This window comes from Gavia stellata, chromosome 33, assembly GCF_030936135.1.
Source record: "Gavia stellata isolate bGavSte3 chromosome 33, bGavSte3.hap2, whole genome shotgun sequence".
Taxonomy (NCBI): domain Eukaryota; kingdom Metazoa; phylum Chordata; class Aves; order Gaviiformes; family Gaviidae; genus Gavia; species Gavia stellata.
In genome coordinates, this window is record NC_082626.1 from 3,282,947 (window position 1) to 3,297,176 (window position 14,230).

At 49.1% G+C, this 14,230-nt stretch overlaps 1 protein-coding gene across 1 annotated transcript; it reads right to left on the reverse strand.

Moving 5' to 3' along the window:
* Positions 1 to 11,413, reverse strand: LOC104264179 (EF-hand calcium-binding domain-containing protein 12). The gene is made up of 15 exons (XM_059832116.1): positions 11,311 to 11,413; positions 10,844 to 10,905; positions 10,322 to 10,481; positions 9,447 to 9,703; positions 8,540 to 8,613; positions 7,810 to 7,904; positions 6,826 to 6,943; positions 6,031 to 6,139; positions 4,299 to 4,565; positions 3,976 to 4,155; positions 3,286 to 3,439; positions 2,577 to 2,788; positions 1,515 to 1,728; positions 866 to 1,031; positions 1 to 163 (listed from the first exon to the last, which is right to left on the reverse strand). Exons 1-15 carry the CDS (start codon positions 11,411 to 11,413, stop codon positions 1 to 3), a joined length of 2,334 nt encoding a protein of 777 aa, XP_059688099.1.
* Between the last annotated feature and the right edge of the window lie 2,817 nt (positions 11,414 to 14,230).

Consider the following 14,230-nt stretch of genomic DNA (forward strand, 5'->3'; position numbering starts at 1 on the left):
TTAGATATGACGGTAGACAGGCTTGGTTGGATGAACATAACTGAACAAGGCATGTGCCCTGTCATGCTTCTTTTCAGGAAAGTAAAGGCATAGCTTGTCCAGGAGATGACCTGGCCAGAACTTATTGTCACTTGACTTTTGCATCTTATTCCTCTGAAGATGCCTGTGAAAAAAAGGGGGGGAGGGAAAGGGAAGAAAAAAAAAATAAGTATAGCACATTTTACAGTGAGCCTGACAAGGACCAGCTCTCTGGGCTTCCAGACCCCGGGAAGGTCTGCCAGACCTGTGCAGACTCTGTCAGTCCTTATTAGACACGAATGACACTGGAAATGCCAGCTTGTGAAGCTATCTTAAGAGCTGCTTTGTTGCCCATCACTGTAGTATCTAAACACTTTAACTCAGCTAAACAAAGAAGACTGTGCTCTGCTTTGCAATGTTTTTTTCTCTCCAAAAGCTTCTCTGGCCATCCAAAGCTCGGCTCTTCAGGATTGTCTTTCTTCCACAAGAATAAACATTCTCTGAGGGGATTTCAGACAAGCGTTGGGTCGGTCTGAGGAGAAGCTTTGTCACCTCTGTAGTTCAGAGCACAGAGCTAGTCCCAATTAGTCTGCAAGGCTCCTGCCAGGCACCACAAACTGTTCACCGGCACCACTGCAATGCAAAGACTTTGCTAAAACACAGGAGTGGCCGTGTAGCTGAGAAGAGGATCTGCCTCTTCACTGTCACTCGCTGCTCCCTTGCAGCATCCTAATGGTTCACTCCACTACCTTGGTACTGCCTCTGACACCGTGGGGACTGAGCACAGAGGGGTGATACACCGCAGGGCAGCAGGAGGGGACTGCTCTTAAGCCCTCTTTGGACAAACCTATTTTCTGCCTGCTCAGCCTGGCTTCCAGATGCAGTTCCTGATCTGGAGGTGCTCCCAGGTGATAGAGCACCATCACGTCCTGTGCTGTAGTATCCTCCAGGCTGCCTGATCTTCCTTAGGTCTTCTCCCTCCTTGATGATCCTGTCTCCTGGATGCAGCAGGCCTGTTGGCAAAGTGTACAGAGAAAACAGTCATGCCTCGCCCTGGGATCAGGAGCCCTGTTTCAGCTCAGACGTTGTAGGCGTAGCAGTCTTCAGCTGAGCCACAGCCATGTCTGTTCCTGGCCATGGACCCGCTGATCCTGACTATGGTCTGACTTCCTGGCCTGACTTTGGACCTGCCCCATCACCATGAACTTGCAGCTTGCCTCGTGAGCTGCACTCTCGGTTGAACCTGACTGCCATCCCAGGGGCAACGGGACAGGGCCCTGGCTGATCTGCAGTGCCCTTTGATATCTCAGCCCTGCTCTGGCCCTGTTGATGATATTGCTGATCCTAACCGGCAGCATCTGCCACAGCTCTCCGAGGGCTGCAAACATGCTCCATTGGCAGTGCGCCCTGACATCAGTCATGCTTCTGGGCTTGGGAAGAGACATGAACTTGTCAGATTTGGTGCATTCGCATCAGGCCCTTGGTCTTTGCTTTACCTTTCTGCAGCGTTGGCTCGGTGATGTGAACACTGCGCTCTTTGCACAGCTCGGAGCTCTTCACATAGCTCATGAAGGCACTCCTGCGATATCGGTCAACCAGTTCTCCCAAGTCAGCATCCACAGTTGATGGCAGACAGTGCTTATCAACAGGGCCATCCCCAGATCTCACCATCCGGCACTTTTCTTTCTTTTCTATCGGGCTGTCTTTATTCTGCAAGTAAAGGGCACATCCTGATTAGCATTCAGTGAGGCCCTGGAGTTGCTGCATTCCCTTCAGAAAAGCTACAGGCAGGGATTAATCTCAAAAGTGTGTGCAAACAGGAGGCAGCACCCTGCAATGAGATCACAGGGATAGGCACTCCTCTGGGAGTGCAATTCCCATCCAGAGCTGGGTCTTCAGACAGATAGTCCCTGGAGGGCTTAGCAGAAGAGCAGCACACTGGGCACAGGTGCCTCAGATGAAAAAAGTCTTGTAGTCACCTTCTCGATTCTGATTGTATCAGGGAGCCAGAGGCTCTCCCCATAGCCGGCGACTGTGGGCAGCACGTTGGCAAGAGCACGTTGGTAGTCTTGTATTCTGCCACAGTTCATCCAACCCAAGATGCTCCAGAGAAAACATTTGGGAGTGAGTGAATGAGTGAGTCACTGTTATATTTCCATTGGACTGTCTTGCACTGAGCCTCAAAACTGAACAGGACAAAGTGCTTATCAGCACCTTAAGGGACAAATCACAGCCCGGTGGATAGGTCAACTAGATAATCAGAAGACAGCTCCCTCCCCAGACATAGAAACTGCTTCAGCTTCTCCTCCTCCTTCTTCTTCTTCTTGCCAGTTACCCAGAAAGTGTTTATCTCACCAGAGTGTTCAGAAGCCAAATGAATTGTTTGAGATGGCTTGTAGCACCTCAGCTGCAAGGCACCATGTGGTCAAGGGACTACTGGGAAGCTAATACGCACAATAACCCCTTGCCCTTTCCTTTACTGCTGCACTGTCCTCCAAACCACCCAGCATTCACCAAGGCAGGCAGGTGTGCTTGCTCTCCTGCCACATACACAGTACCTTCTTCCACCGTCTCCTCTCTCTTACAAGTTTTCCAACCTCTTCCATTTCATCATAGCTCAGATGTCGTCGTTCTGGCTCAGTGTTGACTGGTGGAACTTCCAAGTGTATTAACTTTCTTTTGGGCTTGGTAGGAGCCATCTGTTTCACTGTGTCCCCAGCAGAAGGTGGACAAGTGGCAGTTTTGCAGGTGGCTTTCCAGAACTGAGCCTCTACACCCGGGATAGATTAAAAAACAAAAAAAAACAAAAAGCCCAGAGAAGCCATGTTAGAGCGTAGCAGAAAGGAACATCTGATCCATGTTTAAAACAAAGATGTTTGGCATGTTGTGCTGATTGGAACTCCCAACAGAGCTTACTAAAGAATAAGCTCTTCTGAATCATTTTTTTTCCAGCTGCCACCAACAGCTGGAGAAAGGGTCTGCTTTGGATGGGCTGGATGATGAGTGCTAACAAACAAAATCCAGTACAGGATGTTAAACTGCAGGGTTCAGACTTTGATCCCAACCAAAAAGATTGGATAACCTGTCTCCTGCAATTGGGCTGACTATGGTATTGCACATCCCCCCGGATCCTTCAGCTTTTCCCTAGAAGTCTCCTTCTGGCCACTCTACTCTAGGACAATGGACTCAAGAAGCCATATTCTGGACCCACTTTGGCATTTCCTGTCTGTTTAAAGATGCTTTCCCAACCTGGTGCTCTCCTCTCACCTGTTCTGGTCTCTTGGGATTGTCCTTTCCTCATTTCCAGCCACTGCTTTTGACAGTCAATCAGATCTTCGGGGCTTATAAAATTCCCCGGTTTTGAGGAAGTCAAGAAGATGACCACGTCCTCCAGATCCTTGTCGCTGATGGGAACTTTGGTCTGGCAATCAAAACAGAAAATGACAGTGGGATCACCAAAAGATCAAAGCTTGCCGCAGAGTGGGAGGGGCGAGTTTTGCTGTTGTTCCAGATGCTTTTGCAGGGAAGCATGGCACAAAGGCAACCTGCTGAGGTTACCTTGGGTTTATCAAGCATTCACAACTTGACCGGTCTTCTGCTGCCCTCTGCAGAGCTCTCAATTTTTACTGTGCCAAACTTCCCAGCCCTCTGGGATTCAGGAAGATATTATGGCTGGGACTAGAATATCAGTTAACATCTGAATTCCTAAACCCAAATAAACCTGAACATGCTCTTCACAGCTCTGTAATGCTGTAGCCTGTGGAAAGTGAGGCCCAGTGTGAGCCATGCTGTGCAAACATGTACTGAATAGCCCCTTCAACAGGTTGTGGGGGCTATTCTCTGAGACTAAGGCAAGTGAAAACGCCCCTTGCTGAAGCTCTTCCATTTGCTCTGGGTTGGCACGCAGGAAAATAGGGCAGAGTTGCAGCGTTCATTATTTTTCTGTTCCCTACATACCTCCTTGATGACTTTGATGAAGTCTGCTCTCTTGATCTTCCTCCCCTCCATACCAGCCTTCTTGAATACGTCCACCATCCTCAGCTTCTGTTTGTGCAGGAGGTTATGCAGCGTGACAAGAGCCTGGGGATATGGTGCACAAATAAGGGGAATTCTACCCTTCTTCTGGGGCTGGCTGCTCTTTGGTGGTGAGCGCTGAAAAGTATTAGAAAATACCCTGAGATCACCATTATCCAGGATCACCATGCCCATCAATGTGGCATCAGCTGGGGTAAAGTAGCGTCATTCTACTGATTTCACAGCAGACGCTATTTCCGATGCACTTCCGTACTTACATCCAGGCTGTCAGTCACGGGTGATTTGACAGCAGCCTTCCTGTCTGCTCTGTGTGCCTTTATTCTTTGCCAGCATCTTTCTTCTTGCTTGCTGAGGGAAGGTTTATGAGTCAGCCATTTTTCAATGTCCCCTAAGCCTTCCAGCTCAGTTCGAAACTTCCTCCTCGCCTGAATCCAAGCCTCCACCATTTGTAGACCCTCTTCTGAATTGGAGGTGGTCTCTGGGAAGGTGAGGCTATCTTCTTCCTGGGGCAGCTGCAAGACAGACAAATGACAGAAATCTGTGGCCTGAGTTGGTTTCAAAGAGGGAGAAGCTGGTCTTGCCACACATGGAGCAAAAATAATGTGATGTCTGGATTTGCATGGCCCACACCTACTTGCTTTCAGTTTAAATGCAAATGTTGGATACGTATTTCTCCAATGGTGTCATTGGAAACCATGCTCCAAGACTACTTCTGGCTTGACTTCAGACAAACCCTCTTATCATATCCTCGCTGCTCATGCTGGTACTTTACGTGACAACAGGTGCACTTCTTGTGGAATTGAGAGTGGGTATGGTGGTTTCCAAAACCAGCAGCAAGCCTGTCACAGAGCGGTGTGGAAACACGCATGGTAGGATGTGGTCAAAAGTGGCGGCCTCCGTGCATGTAGTGGGCAGGGACCTCCAATTCGGACGTGCTTCTGGCTGAACCAGAAGGGGTGGGGTGGAGACAGGGACATCAGCAAACCATTTCACAAAATGCTGGCTCCGTGCCACCAAGGAGCAGCTGAAATAACATGTTGGCCATTTTGCTTATGAAGAATGGCCGGAGTGCTCCCCGTGCTACTTGGAGAGACAGCTCTCCCCCTCCACGCCTCCGGCTGGAGCTGGCTCAAGCCATGTGACTAGAAGAGCTCCTGCTTGAGCTCCAGAGCTGGGGCCTGGGCAGAGGTGGCCACCTTTCCAGGGACGGAGTGAGCCCACTGATGCCCTCACCCTGGCCGGCTGCTCATTTTGCCCCTTGGCCTCTACCAGCAACTCCTCCCTCACAGCAGTGAGCACCCAAGAATGAAAACCACAGCCACCCGCCCTGCTCTTTGGAGGGAGCAATGCTGCTGGGACTTGGAGACCTTCCCAACTCAGTGCCACCTCAACCAGAAAAAGGCTGCTCTGTTGATACTCCCGGACCTGGGCCCTCTGCATCTTGTCACCTTCCCTCCCAGCTTGCGGTTGAGGCAATTTTAGCAAGGTGACCGTTCCTGCTTTTATGTTCTCTTTTTTCTCCTCCCTTTTGGCCATGGATGCCTCCAGTTTTCTTCTACCATTCAGCCTAAATACAGACTGTCCTTTCTACAGGGAACCCAGAAATGCTGTAACAGAGGCTAGTCTCATCTGCCTTTGCTTTTTTTTTTTTTTAAATAATGCTCTTCTCTCTCTCATCTTCCTTTTTTCTCCAGTTTCTGTCGACAGCCAGTTCTTACAGATGCAACCAGAAAGCCCTTCTGTTATGACCAATGAACTAAGTAATCAAAGAGCTACTTTTTGAAAAGGGCTACAGTTCCTTTTCTGAGATGAACAATACCCAAAATAGGTAATTGAATGGGAAAATGAGCCACAGTAAGAGATCTACTCAGAATCAGTACCTATGTATTTTTTTATGTACCTATTTCTCCTAAGATATCCCCACTTGATTTTCTACAATCAAGTGACGCAACAATTGTCTCAATCCATATTACGTACCTGTCCTGTCTGCCTGTGTTCTTCGGAAGCAGGCAATGGCAATTCAGGGCTCTCAAAAGGAGTTTCTTTGTGCAGCCTTCCTTCTGTGCCTGCACATTGTGGCAACAGTCTGAAAATACACACCGGGGTGAGTTGGTATGAGTGCAGGAAGAGTTTCTTCTCCACCCTGTGCTCACACTGCTCACCTACTTTGGCAGCAGAGTGAGCTTTCTTGACCCAGTTGTCTTTCCCTCCACAGAGACAGGGATAGCCCTGAGCTGTAACGCTCAGATGTGCCAGCAAGGAAATCAAGGAGATGAGCTTTTTCCATAAGGCAGGCTCCAGGACATGAAGCCTGATGCGGCCCTCTTGATGGAATGACGAGAGGGTTTGCATCCTGTGCAATGACAGGCACCTGGAGATAGCAGTGTCCTGCTCCTGGCCATTACACTGACCACTGCAAAGCAGTCCCAAACACTGTGGGACTTCCCGTCCAGCAAGGAAATGCACTGTCTGGTGACGTGTGTTAACAGCCCTTCTGAGTTAATACAAACACTGGGTCCAAAGGAAACAGGGGAACAGGTTTCTCAGAGAGCTTGGGCAGTCTCCATCCTTGAAGGCTTTGAAGATGAGACTGGATAAAGTCCTGAGCAGCCTGGTCTGACCTCAGCTCATAGGTGACTTTGCTTGGAGCAGGTGGTTGGACTAGGACCTCCAGAGAGCCTTCCAACCTCCATTATTTTATGAGCCTATAAAACATCCCACACAAGCACTAGAGCACAAGGCCACTCTAATCGAGCCCTTTCAGAGTCTTACCTGCCATGAGGTCCTTCTCCCTCTGTTTTCTCCTGCGCTTCTTCCTCCAGCTTAACTCTGGCTAAGCTGTCTAGAGAAATGCCCCTTCGCAGACGCTGCAGTGTGTGATGAACAGCTGCTGCAAGGGTGAAAGGAGAAAACCTCTCAGAACAGGCAGGAGGAGGCACAGATCTGCCCTGCAATGTTAGAAGCTGTTTGAGGCCTCGCTGGGATTCCTTCTGAGACCTGCTTTCTCGGAGGGAGATCTTAAGCCCTTCCTGACACCAGCCTTGATGCTGTTCAACCCTCCATAGCCACATTGTTCTCTTCCGTGTGAGTTTTCTCCTGCTGCGGCTAGTCCTTCCTCTGCACAGCAGCTTTCATGGGGAGACAGATCTTGGTGCTTAACATTCTCTTTTGGGGGAACAATTTCTTGGCGTTGCATATGTGTTTGGTATACAAAAATTTGCTATCATGGCACATTCAACTCAAACACGTTATGGCTTTGATGTTCCTGAGGGATTTAGGTAAAGGAGCTAGACTTCCCAGCTTTAAAAGAGAAGTGAGGTCTTGGCACAGCTTAGTAACCTTTGCACAGTTGTTCTCTACATGATTTTTCTCATCAAATCACACCGTGGTGATTCCAACAGATACACCAATCCCCCAGTCTCCCACAACTCAAGGCAGAGTTTGTCATTCACAGTGCCAGTGGAATTCCCCAAACATTGACTCCCTCCTGCACAAACAGACTCCTAAAATGGAAGAGGTATACTCCAGGGCATGGAGTGCAGGGGCAAAACATACTTCAGCACTGTCTACTGCTGAGCTCTCCTGGGATCTTGCTCCAAAACCAGTCCCTTGAGATTTACTGGGAGGGGTAAATAGAGGCACACAGGGTGCCGCTACCATTCCAGGCATCTATTGTAGCCTGGGCCCTAAACATCCACCAGTAATGAAGACAGGCAAAGACATAAACCTCTGCTAGGAATCAGTCACTAACATTACCTCTTAATCCCAAGCTGCTCAAAGCATTCTCAAATTCTGTAATTATCTCTTTGTCTGTGGGAGGAGTTCTTCGAGGCACTGCCCTAGTCTCAAACCTGGAAATAGGAAGAAGGCACAATTCTGAGAAACGGGCTTCTTTGCCAGATGAATGTCAAGGTATCTCTGTAGAGTCAACCCCATGTCCTAGGCCATTAAGGGAACCACCAAGTAGTGCTGGCCTCAGGAATGGCTCAGCAGCCCCTCACTAGACAGAGGTTTGGGGTTTTTGCCTCAGTCCTCCTGTGCCATCTTGACCCAAGAAGGCGTTTCGGATATACTTTGATTCACATGAGTTTCACAGAAGGCACAGAAACGTCACAGAGGACTTGCATGCATCTGGTCTTTGATCCACCCTCTAAGAGAAAATTTCCATGTTATATTCAAAACAATGGAAATATTAGGATCTTATTTCTGTTACATGTTTGGGCAGTCTCTAGCAATGGAAAGAGTATGAGCAGAAGAAAGGTTAGCAGGGTTGCCTAAATCCCTCTGCCTAGCAAATCAGTTCCCTCTGATGGGAGTAATGGTAAAATGCAAACCACAATCAGTAACAGAGGATGCATAACTCCAGACTAAGCAAAAGCAAGGATGAAGTTAACTGCAAAGCAGTAATTTGACAGAGTGCTACCAAACATGAGCTGAGCACATCTGCGCTTGGTCAGACAAGGGCTGCAGAAACAAATATACTCACTGTGGAAGCTGGTGGACATGGCCAAAATGGCTCGGAGAAAGAGTGACTTCTTTGTCTGATATGACCCACTTCTTCTGCAACAGGGACAGAAACATCTGACGTGACTCCAGGGAAATGAACTCAATGCTCACAATGGCTTTTCCATAGCTCCAAGAATTAGTGGCCTCTCAGCAAACTTCTGGCCAAGTGCTTCAGCCCCTTGCTAAAACAAGCTGTACAGCATATCATCTGCTAGGGCGAAGAATGTTGCCAGCCTTTTTGCAAGGACAAGAGTTGATGGCGTCAGGCAGGAGACTCCTTGTTTACCAGGGAAGAAGTCAATGGTGGCAAACACAAGGGAAGGCCCATTACAAGCCTGGGTTCCTGGCTGCTGGTTGCAGTGAGGTGGCTTGCCTGAACTATTGCTGAACCGAAAACAAATGGTTCTAAGCTGGTTTTATCCCCTGAGTCCTTCCAAAGACTTCCAAAGAGTCTGCACGCCTCTGCAGTGTGGAGGAACCCAGCCACCGGCTCCTTCTCTTCTGTCAGGCCAGGAGAACTACACCAATAGCATGCCAGCAGTCATGAGGGGCTGGTCTCAGCAAGGCCTTGGTGTCTCTGCGCCTCAGCCTCATGTCCAGGACGTGGGGTGAACATCATCACCCCTGCCATTGCTTTGGCCTTTTTCCTATTTATGGCAAGGCCCTTCCAAGGGCTTTCCCTTGCCCAGCAAAAGTAGTACTGCGTACCTTCCCAGCACCCTTGAACCGCAGCAAATAAAAGAAAGAAACTACAGAAAGCTTTCACTGCTACTTGCCTAGCCCACGTGACCCAGCGCGTTACAGCTGGACAGCAGGGCTCAGTTCCCCAGTCCTTTGAGAGCATGTCTAACCCACTCTAAGTAGTGCTGAAAAAACAAGACACTTACTGTGAGCAACTTCTCTACTATGCATGTAGACTTGTTGAGGCTTAGTAAAAAGTCTTCACAAAATGCCATTGTCACTTCTCTTCCCCGGATAGCAAGAGTGCCAACGTCATTTAAAATGAAGTCCGTGTCTTCTCTGTTTTTTAGGATGAAGTAGAAAAAGTTCAGGGTCTCCTGCATACAGTCCTGCACAACTTCCTTAGAGTAAGGGACGTCTGAGAGGATATTCTTGTAGTTCACTGACACTTCTGTAATCTCGCCTGGAAAAGAGGAGGAAGACTGTAACTCAGACAGCAGTTGTGCTGATTCAAATAAAGTGCCAGCAGCTCTCAGGTAAAATACATTGCTATAGCACTGTCTGGTCTAACCACCCGGTACAGCTCCTTAAAGGAGCTGATGTAGGCCCCTCCTCAAGTTAAGGTCAAACCACTCCACTAACGGATGTGCCAAGCCGCATCCATGACTCCCTAAACAGAAAAAGGAACCAAGGACCCCAGCCATCTCTGTCCAAGGACCTCAGCCATCTGTGTCCGCACTGCGCAGGAGGGTAGGACAAGGTGGGAAGAATGGGGCTGGTTCCCATGGGAAGAGCGGAGGGTGCCGGGCCATGGAGCTGAGCCCACATGTAGCACACTCCTGGTCTGGGGAGACTTGGATATAAACACAAATAAACCACCAAGCTCTTAGTGCTGCACAGGACCCACCAATGGCACAGTGCAGATACAGCAATGGCAGAAATGGTCAGAAATGGCAGTTAATCTGGCCATTGGCAGGTTTCTGTGCTCACTATCATTTCCATCTCTTATTCAAGGCCCCCCCTTCTAAACAGCAAATATATGGACACAGGGGAAGACAAAGACTTGCATTGCTCTTCTTACCAGGAACAGGTACAGAAACATGTTGCAGCTCACGGATCTGTGCAACAGTCCTGGACAGCGAAAACAGAGGTCTCTGAAACGTGACTACCTCGCCGTTTTCGAAAGAATGCCATTTTTGAATATGAAATGTCCCCAGTCCTGTTATGCTGACAGCTTGAGGCTGCAAAAAGAAGAGAAGGGCAAGCATTTGTAGGTTGAAAAACAGAGTCAGGACTTGTGAGAGCTTGCAAGGGGGTTGCCTTGTGCCCTGCCGACTCCTGGTGCAGAACACTTTTGCACACCTCGACCAGATTTTTATTTCTGTATTTATATATTGCATTTATATATAAAATATATATTTTATGTTTATTTATTTGTTTATATAATGCCTCTCAATTTACGGAGAAGCTGGTGTTTGGCACATTCGCAGCAAATCTGTAAATTGCGATGCAGTTCTGGGAGGAACAACGGCACTTGCTGGCACAGGGCTGCTGGGACCCCTGAAGCCATGTGGGCGAGGGGAGGGGTAGGGTAGGATCCCACCTTTCTCTGCAGGAGCTGTTGCCGAACGTGCTTAGACACAGTGTTCCAAATAGTAACGACATCTGGAAAGCAAGGGAAAGACACGTCAGGCTATAAGACAGCCAGCTCACGGCCCATCAGCACATCTGTAGACAAGGAGACGGCAGATGCAAGTGTGCTCCGCCACTCCTCATGGGATAAATCCATCTGTGGCATGGGTCGAATCTTTGACTGACCTCAGCCTTCTTCCAACAGAACATCTTTCCTTTCAGAGCCAGAACCCTGAGTGTGACCCCCTGCTGAGGGAAACCCGTCCATGGGACTTCCACCACAGCAAGGGGAGGTGCTGCATGCACTGGACTCTGCAGGGCTCAGGGTGTCCCTAGGGACCTCCCCCCCAGGGATGAACCCCACTTCCCACAACGATTTGTGCCCTTCATCATGTCTGCAGTGATGCTCGTCAGAGAGCTCCCAAAGGCTTTACTTACCATTGACAGAAAGCTTCTTGAGGGTGGGAAACGTGACCGTGCTGCAGCCATCAGCCTTGCTGCAGAGCTCGATGTCGGTGATCAGCGCTTCCAGGTTGGTCATGTTCTTGCTTTGGGTCAGCACATGAGGCTGCTGGGGGAAGGATTTTGATGTCTCCTACTGGGAAACACCCCCTCTCCGATGCCCTCGCCTGTGCTTCACCAAACGGCTCTCCAACGACCTCCCCGTGTCCTCTGCGTCTCTGAGGTACAGGAGAGACTTCTCGTGTCCCCTGGATCTGAGAGCTCGCCGAGACCTCGCAGTGAACTAAGTGAAGGGAGGGTCTGGGGCACGGGGTTATGATGAGGAGGGGCTTTGTGACATGGGATGAGGTGACAGAGGGACGCCCCCACATCACCCCCACACCCACTGACCCAACCAGGTTTGGTCCCGGGCTGCTCCCTAAAACACACACTCAATCTTCACTCCCTGAGGAGGGCGTGGGGCAGGGAGAGCCTCCGAGATGTCACCAAATGATGGAAACTGGGACACAGAATCACACGATCGCACACTGGTTGAGGTTGGAAGGGACCTCTGGAGGTCATCTGGTCCAACCCCCCTGCTCAAGCAGGGCCACCAGTTTTTTTCCAAGTAAAACTGTGGTGCCTACAGTCATAAAGGACATCCCATCTTCCTCCCTCCAGTTCCGTTCTGAGTATTGTGACCATGACACAGATATCACTTTATCTCTGTGCATTGTTGATGGAATTGTGGACCTTCTTTGAAGAATTAAAGATCAGTTTCACCGTCTGGAAGTCCTGTATGTGGTATCTGGAGGCAGGAATAGATGGCAGAGGGAATTCTAGCTGGCCTGGCTCTATCTGGTAGTTTGTCATCTGGCGGTGCTCCCCCAAGTAGGTATCTCTCACAGAATGCTTCAGCTCCCTTTTCCTACAGCCCAGCTGTTTGATGCTCAAATTTGCCTGCTTGCTGTCCTTGGCAGCTATGCCATAGTTTGCTTGCCTGTGGCATGGTGAATCCTTCTTGTTCAAAAAGCAGGACAGAAACACTTCCTTGGGAAAGTGGTGTTGTTTAAGGGCACCCCCAGGAGGGAAACCTCTCAGGAAAGGCTGAGGGACTTGGGTCTTTTTAGTCTGGAGAAGAGAAGACTGAGGGGAGATCTTATTAATGCTTATAAATACTGAAGGGGTGGGTGCCAGGAGGATGGGGCCAGTCTTTTTTCAGTGGTGCCCAGTGACAGGACGAGAGGTAACGGGCACAAACTTGGTCATAGTAAGTTCCATCTAAACATGAGGAGGAACTTCTTTACTTTGAGGGTGGCAGAGCACTGGAACAAGCTGCCCAGAGAGGTTGCGGAGTCTCCTTCTCTGGAGATATTCAAAACTCGCCTGGACGCATTGCTTTGCAATCTGCTCTGGGTGACCCTGCTCTGGCGGGGGGTTGGGCTAGGTGATCTCCAGAGGTCCCTTCCAACCCTTCTCATTCTGTGATTCTATGACGAGCCATGTTCCTCTCCTACACCTTCAGCTTGAGTTTATTTAATACGTTTATTTTATCCAGGAGCAGGGCCCAGATCCCCTGAGCTGACTGACGGATGACAAAGTTGTGCACACATCTCGTGCTGCTTGGAAAAGAACTTCAGGTGGAGCTGGTCTCCTTGGAGGCTGTGTCTCCTGGCCTCCCACTGTCCCACTGAGACCCTCACCCTGGCCGGCTTCTCTTTATTTTTGTTTTGTTTGTGATTCAGGAATGGAGGATATGGACTGTCCCACCACTGCCAGGTGTGGGGAGGGGAAGTAACTGCTGTCAATGGTTTCACGATGATGTATTTTTGTGATAATGAAATGGAAATACAGACGCTGTCCCTGGCACTTTCAGCTGCCATCGCACCCACACAACACAACCTGGGATAGTTGCCATTAAAGACTAACAGAAACTGAATGCCTTTATATTATAACTTAGTTAGAAATGGAATGTCTTTTGAACTATATATTAGTTTGCTGTCTTAAAACAATGACTGTGCGTAAATAATGATTTGCAGAGTTAGGAGTCCATGAAAAAGCAATTAAGGTTGTCAAACAAACGAAAAACTAGGGTGAAAGTAATCGCGGCAGGGGGAGATCACGACCACTGACTCAAAGACCACCCACTCAGGAAACCCACCGACTCAAAAGAATAAGGAAATGAGATCATAAAAATACCTATTGAGCATGCATGACTATTTACATACTAGATTAGAAAATGTAAACCAATCACATTGTGAGAGAGAGTGAATGTAAATAACTGTTAACTTGTACCAACGGTGTGCTGGTTTGGTCCAGTATCTGCGCATTTACGTAATAAAAGATAATACCTCGACTCTGTGTGTAAATTGGGCGATGCACATCAGCTAATGAACCCAAGTTTTCACACAGAATCGCAGAATCATTAAGGTTGGAAAAGACCTGTAAGACCATCAAGTCCAACCATCAACCCAAGACCACCATGCCCACTAAACCATGTCCCGCAGTGCCACGTTCACACATTCCTTGAACCCCTCCAGGGATGGTGACTCCACCATCTCCCTGGGCAGCCTCTTCCAGTGCTTCACCACTCTCAGTAAGGAAATTTTTCCTAATATCCAGCCTAAACCTCCCCTGGCGCAACTTGAGGCCATTTCCTCTTGTCCTGTCGCTGTCACTTGGGAGAAGAGACCAACACCCACCTCACCACAACCCCCTTTCAGGTAACTGGAGAGAGCTATAAGGTCTCCCCTCAGCCTCCTCTTCTCCAGACTGAACAACTCCAGTTCCCTCAGCCACTCCTCATCAGACTTGTGCTCCAGATCCCTCACCAGCTCCGCCGCCCTTCTCTGGACACGCTCCAGCACCTCAATGTCCTTCTTGTAGTGAGGGGCCCAAAACTGAACACAGGATTCGA

Coding starts and splice junctions, on each gene's coding strand:
- LOC104264179 (XM_059832116.1), bottom strand. CDS start 11,413: ATGACCAACCTGGAAGCGCTGATCACCGACATCGAGCTCTGCAGCAAG. Junction 4,156..4,298: donor GCCTGGATGTAAGTACGGAA/GTGCATCGGAAA, acceptor TCACCACCAAAG/AGCAGCCAGCCCCAGAAGAA. Junction 3,440..3,975: donor TCATCAAAGTCATCAAGGAG/GTATGTAGGGAA, acceptor TTTGATTGCCAG/ACCAAAGTTCCCATCAGCGA.